Genomic DNA, 7,624 nt, shown 5'->3' on the forward strand with positions numbered 1-7,624 from the left:
CTCCAATGTACCATGAAATCATTGTGCCCTCAGTAAAGAACACTAAAACACGCAAGGGCAGAACCTCCGGGGGAATATTGGTGTGGTATAAGGGAGAACTGGACAAACACATCTCACCGGTAAAACAGGGGAAATCACACGTATGGCTAAAACTAGATAAAAATAGGAATAGCTAAAGCAAAAAGATGTTACTATGCGATCTATGTGCGATCCTACCAATAGATTCGCCATATTTCGCAATCGAGAGGAGTTATTTGATACTCTCCACATGGAAATCAGCCATTTCCAGGCCCAAGGAAAGGTGATAATATGTGGGGACCTAAATGCAAGGACTGGTTGTGAACCTGACTTCATAGACCCACAGGGAAACAACCATGTGTTTGGCCAGACCCCTTTAGATGTCACACCAGCCATCGCAAATCGGAACAACCTTGATCGTGAAATAAATAAAAGCGGTAGGGAGGTAGTGCAACCTCTGCCGAGCCTTAGGCCTGTACATAGTTAATGGTAGGTTCAGAGGGGACTCCCTAGGGAGACTCACATACTCCTCAACTCTTGGGTCTAGTGTGGTGGACTATACAATCACTGACCTGGACCCCTGCGATATCAACGCATTCACTGTCAGGCAGCAATCCCCCCTCTCAGACCATAACCAAATAAATGTGTACCTTAAACTTTCTGCCCAAACTACAGACACAAAAAAAGAACACAGTAAGCTACATAAAATAAACCAGACATACAGATGGGCCCCAGACAGTGGAGATAAATTCATCACAGCACTAAATTCACCTGATCTCACAAGTAAAATTTCAAAATTTAAAGAAAATCTATATGAGATCACCAGAGATGGTGTAAACACGGCCATAGAGGATATAAATATGATCTTCCATGAGGCAGCTGTAAAAGCCGACCTCGTGAAACAGAAGAGGAAGCATCACAAAAGACAAAATAAAAATATGAAATGGTTTGACCCACGAATGCAAAAATGCCAGAAAAGACCTGAGAAAAATATCAAACCAAAAGCATCGGCAACCAAACAACCCGGACCTACGTACTAGATACAACGAAACCCTCAAAAGATATAAACACACCATTAGGAACAAAACACAAAACTATACCCACAAAATACTCGAAGAAATTGAAAACTCCACCAATCCAAAACAATTTCGGGAAATGTGGAATAACCTGAGTACAACACAATTGCAAGCATTACCAATCCAAGATGGCGACATCTGGAGAACACATTTTGAAAACCTCTACAAAGACATCCCAAAAAACAAAACAAACACAAGTCAACATCAGGTCACAGAAAAACTCCACACATTAGAAGCAACAATTAAAGACAACCAAAACCCTCTAGACTCCCCAATCACATGGAAAGAACTGGCCACAAAAACAAAATCTCTCCACCTAAAGAAAGCCTGTGGCCCAGACAACATCAAAAATGAAATGCTAAAGTTCAGCAATATGGAGATGCAGGGTGCGATACTCAAACTATTCAACATCATATTACGCTCAGGCTGTTTTCCCGATATCTGGTGCCAAGGACTAATCTCCCCCATATATAAAAGTGGAAACAAATCAGACCCAAATAACTACCGCGGCATCTGTGTCAACAGTTGTCTAGGGAAGTTATTCTGCAGTATTCTAAATAGTAGATTACTTGATTTTCTTAACAAACATAATATCCTCAGAAAAAACCAAATAGGCTTTCTTCCAAAACACCGCACCGCCGACCATATCTATACCCTTCACACCCTCATTGAAAAACATAAACACCAAACAAAAAATGGGAAAATATTCGCCTGTTTCATCGACTTCAAGAAAGCCTTTGACTCTATATGGCACGAAGGGCTCTATTATAAACTTCTTCAGTGTGGAATAGGGGGCAAAGTCTATGACCTTATTAAATCAATGTATCTGAAAAACAAATGCGGGGTCAAAATTGGAGACAAACGCACCGATTTCTTCACCCAGAGAAGAGGCGTCCGGCAGGGCTGCAATTTGAGCCCGACCCTGTTCAACATATACATAAATGAATTAGCAGACATGCTGGAGCAAAGCGAGTCACCAGGTCTCCGTCTCCTGGATGGAGAAGTGAAGTCCCTGTTCTATGCGGACGACCTGGTTCTGCTGTCTCCCACAGAACAGGGATTACAGCAACAACTAGACCTACTCGACAAATACTGCCAAAATTGGGCTCTAACAGTAAATCTAAAGAAAACCAACATCATGATTTTTCAGAAAAGACCCAGATGTCAGGAAAACAAATACCAGTTTACCCTCAGTGATACCACTATAGGACACACTATGAGCTACACCTACCTTGGTCTAACTATTACAGCATCAGGGAGCTTCAGCATAGCAGTGAATGCACTAAAAGAAAAAGCCCGAAGAGCCCTATATGCAATAAAAAGAAAATTCTACAACATCCAAATCCCAATCAAAATCTGGCTCAAAATTTTTGACAGCATAATCCTGCCCATTGCACTGTACGGTAGTGAAGTATGGGGCCCGCTAAATCAACAAAGCTACACTAAATGGGAAAAACACACAATAGAAGCCCTACATGCAGAATTCTGCCGAAGCATCCTTCGCACCCAAAGAAAAACGCCAACAAATGCATGCAGAGCCGAACTAGGCAGATACCCACTGATAATAAACATCCAAAAACGAGCACTAAACTTCCTAAATCACCTCAAATCTAGCTCCCCAGACACCCTTCATTTCAAAGCCTTTCAGACCCAAGAGCTAAACCCAGAAAAGAGTCCCCTGAGTCAGCTGCTACTGAAACTAAGTACTCAACCGGACCCGGACCAGCCCCAGACCAACACAGCCGTCCAAACACCAATCCGAGTGAACCAAATCATTAAAAAATGCAAAGAAACCTACCTGGAACATTGGAACAAAATAACCGCAAGCCAAAGCAGATTAGAATGTTACCGGGCCCTAAAAAGAGAATATAAACTGGCAGACTACCTCACGACCATCAGAGACACAAAACAGAGACAGACCCTCACCAGGTACAGACTAAGCGACCACCAACTGGAAATTGAAAAAGGCAGATACAAGAAATCCTGGCAGCCTAGAGAGAATAGAATATGCGATCAATGTCTGGCTGGCGAGGTTGAAACAGAAATGCATTTCCTCCTAAAATGCGAAAAATTCAACACATCAAGAAACATATTATTCAACAAGCTAAGCCAAACAACCCCAGATTTCAAGGAATTGGATGATCTGTCAAAATTGAGATTAGTCCTAGGAGAAGGAGACAGACCATACCTTGGGGCTAAATATGTAACAACATGTCACAACCTGAGGACTGTTTAAAAGTAAGACTGTTTAAAATTAATATTGAACGTACCAAATGAAGTAGAAAGACTGTTTAAAATTAATATTGTTTAAAAGTAATATTGTATATACCCAACAAATGTCAAATCGATTGACACCTACAGAATGTTGGAAAACTGTACCTTTTTGCAATGTAAGCTTTGGCAATATGGTTCTCTGTAAACTTTCATGCCAATAAAGCATTTGAACTGAACTGAACTGAACTGAGAGGCTCGACTGTTAACACATTGCAAATAGAAATATTTTGAGTCAGTCACACTTCACGGCATCACACTTGAGTGTCACAAAATTGGCGGTCATTTCATCCTGGCTTCTTTGGCTCTGGGGCCAATGTACAAACAGTTACTTCCATCAAACTTGCGTTTATATAGCGCCTTTCACAAACTCAAGGACACCCCCAAAGCACTTTACAGCCACTGAGGTACCTTTTTTTGAAGTGTGGTCACTGTTGTAATGTACAGAAACACAGCGGCCAATTTACACACAGCAAGATCCCACAAACAGCAATGTGATAAATGACCAGATCATCTGAGGTTTTTTTTTTTTTTAAGGTGTTGGGTGAGGGATAAATATTGGGCCCAGGACACCAAGGAGAACTCCCCTGCTGTTCATCCAATAGCGGCCGTGGGATCTTTCGCTTCTACCGGAGAGGGCAGACGGGGCCCTCAGTTTTAACGTCTTATCTGAAAGACGGCCCCTCCGACAGTGCAGCGGAGCTCCCTCAGTCCTGGCACCGGGGAGTGTCGGCCCTGGATTACGGGGCACGAGATGCTGGAGTGGGGACTGGAGCCCACGACCTTCTGACTCAGAGGCGAGAGACCGACTGAGCCACGGCTGACACCTGATCCTAGTCTGCATGAGCAATGCCACGGGATATCAATTATAATATATTTTAAAAACATTTTCAAAATTCACTCTACAATTCAGTTTTTAATTCACGAGTAAACAGATTAAAACTCAGTAAAGCTAGTTAATTAAAAAACAAGTTTTAAATAGCAATATCTAGTTGTTTATTTATAAAAGTTAAGAAACCCATGGCTACCAATCTTAAGAAATGAGTGCCGATAGCATTAATAACTTATTGAATAGAAGTATTGTTTCAAGCTAATAAAAGTAATGGTTACTGATATTTGAAAACTAATAATAAAACCTGTTATCATTTGGAATATCAATGGGTTTATTAATGTTGAAAAAACATTTAACTTTAAAACTGATGGTTTCAAGTTATTAGCGGTTTCAAGTTATTAGCGGCTATTAAGATGTAAAAGTGGATTATTACAAGTATTAGAGTGGTTTGTAAATATCAATAACTTACTTTCTGTAAACAAAGGTTAACATCATTAGTTAGCAGCACTAACCAGCACTAATTATTAGTTTCTAAGCATTATTTTTAACCATCCAATTTTGAATGATCTGAGCAACTGCTGGCTCGTTAAAAGATAATTTACTTAAACTTACCGAGGAGCTCCGTCACCGCCCTACCGAGGAGCTCCGTCACCGCCCTACCGAGGAGCTCCGTCACCGCCCTACCGAGGAGCTCCGTCACCGCCCTACCGAGGAGCTCCGTCACCGCCCTACCGAGGAGCTCCGTCACCGCCCTACCGAGGAGCTCCGTCACCGCCCTACCGAGGAGCTCCGTCACCGCCCTACCGAGGAGCTCCGTCACCGACCTACCGAGGAGCTCCGTCACCGCCCTACCGAGGAGCTCCGTCACCGCCTTACCGAGGAGCTCCGTCACCGCCCTACCGAGGAGCTCCGTCACCGACCTACCGAGGAGCTCCGTCACCGCCCTACCGAGGAGCTCCGTCACCGCCCTACCGAGGAGCTCCGTCACCGCCGTCAACTATTCATTTAACCATAAGTCAATGCGGCTTGTGTTCAACTAGCGATCTGTAATAATAACTGGTGGTTGCAGGCTATTAAACGTTGGTTGATTTTAACTAAGTTAGGTGCAAGTTAGTGGCTTGTTAGCTTAACTAGCGATCTGTAATAATAACTGGTGGCTGCAAGCTATTAAACGTTGGTTGATTTTAACTCAGTCAGGTGCAAGCCGCCTAGTGTAACTAGTTACTGGGTTTATAAGCCAGGAGGGGTGTTGAAGTCGCTCGGCAATGCCCGGCTTTACCTCGTACTCCGGCCCCGGCGCCGAGTTGTCTCTGCCGGACGTCGAGTCTCTGCGGGACGTCGAGTCTCTGCGGCCGCCGCTGTGGCTCCGGAGCCGGGGGGCCGTGCGACGGACGTTCGGTTGGCTGACCGTTAGCCGACGGTTGCGGCGCACACTGCGCATGTTGGCTGTCAACGCGCTGCGCTGCTCTGCTCTGCACACCTCGAAGCACCACAGTCACCGGCACCAACCTGACACTGATGGCGTCATGCGACAACACCCGCCCTTTATAAAACTTGCCGCGCCCGACGCCCCGCCCCATTCCACTCTTGCGTCATCGGCAGCCAACCAATCCGGCGGCGGCGCGGGATGGCGGTTGGGGGGGGGGGGGCGCGCTGACGGCTCGCCACCAGCCTGACACCTATGGCGTCATTCGGCGATACGGCCCGCCCTTTATTATAGCTGCCGCGCCCGAAGCCTCGCCCCATCCCCCCCTCGCTTGCGTCATCAGGAGCCAACCAATCCGGCGGCGGGAGATGACGGTTTTAAGGGGCGCGCGGGCGCTCTGACGCCTCTCCACCAGCCTGACACTGATGACGTCATGCGGCAGGACGGCCGGTCCATTATAAAACCTGCCGAGTCTGAAGCCCCGCCGCTTCCCTTCTTGCGTCATCGGGAGCCAACCAAACCGGCGGCGGCGCGGGATGGCGGTTGGAGGGGGTGTGGGCGCGCGGGCATGCTGCGCTTTCACACCTCCTCGACGTCGCGCCACCAGCCCGACGCTTATGGCGTCATGCGGCGGGACAGCCCGCCCTTTATTAATACCTGCCGCGCCCAAAGCCCCGCCTCCCCCTATTGCCTCATCCGGCGGCGCGAGGGTTGGGGAGGTGCGGGGTTTGACTGTCAATCAACCGCGACGCTCGCGTTTGTGCTCCCTCGCCCTTGATGACGTCACAGGCTACTGCATGTGCTAAAGGAAGGCGGGAACGCCTGTCACTCATCCACGAAGGGCGCGGGCCATTTGCTCTGAACTGGCGCCCTCGCAAAATGGAAGTAAAGGTGAGGGAGGGGGTTTGTAAAGAAATATTGCAGGAAAATATCAATGGACTGGTCTGGTGGGCAGAACAGTGGCAAATGGAATTCAATCTGGCAAAGTGTCAGGCAATGCATTTCGGGAGGGCTAACAAGGCAAGGGAATACATAGAAACAGAAGATTGGAGCAGGAGTAGGCCATTCGGCCCCTCGAGCCTGCTCCCCCATTCAATGAGATTATGGCTGATCATCCAAACTCAGTACCCTGTCCCTGCTTTCTCCCCATACCCCTTGATCCCTTTAGCCTTAAGAAATATATCTAACTTCTTCTTGAATATATTTAATGAATTGGCCTCAACTGCCTTCTGTGGTAGAAAATTCCACAGGTTCACCACTCTCTGGGTGAAGAAATTCCTTCTCATCTCAGTTCTAAATGGCTTACCCCTTATCCTTAGACTGTGACCCCTGGTTCTGGACTCCCCGCCATCGGGAACAGCCTGCATCTAGTCTGTCTTGTCTAGTCCTGTTAGAATTTTATAAGTTTCAATGAGATCCCCTCTCATTCTTCTAAACTCTAGAGAATATAAGCCTAATCAACCCAATCTCTCTTCATACGTCATTCCTGCCATCCCAGGTATCAGTCTGGTGAATCTTCGCTGCACTCCCTCCATGGCAAGAACATCCTCAGATAAGGCGACCAAAACTGCACACAATACTCAAGGTGTGGTCTCACCAAGGCCCTTTACAACTGCAGCAAGACATCCTTGCTCCTGTACTCGAATCCTCTCGCTATGAAGGCCAGCATACCATTTGCCTTCTTAACCGCCTGCTGCACCTGCATGCTTACCTTCAGCGACTGGTGCACAAGGACACCCAGGTCTCTCTGCACTTCTCCTTCTCCCAATCTATTGCCATTCAGATAATAATCTGCCTTCCTGTTTTTGACACCAAAGTGGATAACCTCACATTTATCCACATGATACTGCATCTGCCATGCATCTGCCCAATCTGTCCAAATCGTACTGGAGTTTCTCGGCATCCTCCTCACAGCACACATGCCCACCCAGCTTTGTGTCGTCTGCAAACTTGGAGATATTACATCTAGTTCCCTCGTCTAGATCATAGAAACATAGAAGA

The 7,624-nt window shown here is 46.6% G+C and overlaps 1 protein-coding gene across 2 annotated transcripts in view; it reads right to left on the reverse strand.

Annotated features, from left to right (window-relative positions):
• Positions 1 to 5,793, reverse strand: part of LOC147119527 (uncharacterized) — a 401,105-nt gene extending 395,312 nt beyond the window's left edge. Inside the window, exon 1 of one of the 2 annotated variants that reach the window (XM_085985103.1) lies at positions 5,477 to 5,793. In XM_085985103.1, coding sequence (XP_085841229.1) covers positions 5,477 to 5,638 — 162 coding nt within the window. In that variant the 5' untranslated portion in view covers positions 5,639 to 5,793. The remainder of the gene's footprint in view (positions 1 to 5,476) is intronic. The other variant, XM_085985104.1, reaches the window with a different exon arrangement.
• Positions 5,794 to 7,624: the final 1,831 nt, after the last annotated feature.

This window comes from Somniosus microcephalus, chromosome 4 (assembly GCF_052327205.1).
Source record: "Somniosus microcephalus isolate GS21.2 chromosome 4, FLI_Smic_1.0, whole genome shotgun sequence".
Classification (NCBI taxonomy): Eukaryota; Metazoa; Chordata; class Chondrichthyes; order Squaliformes; family Somniosidae; genus Somniosus; species Somniosus microcephalus.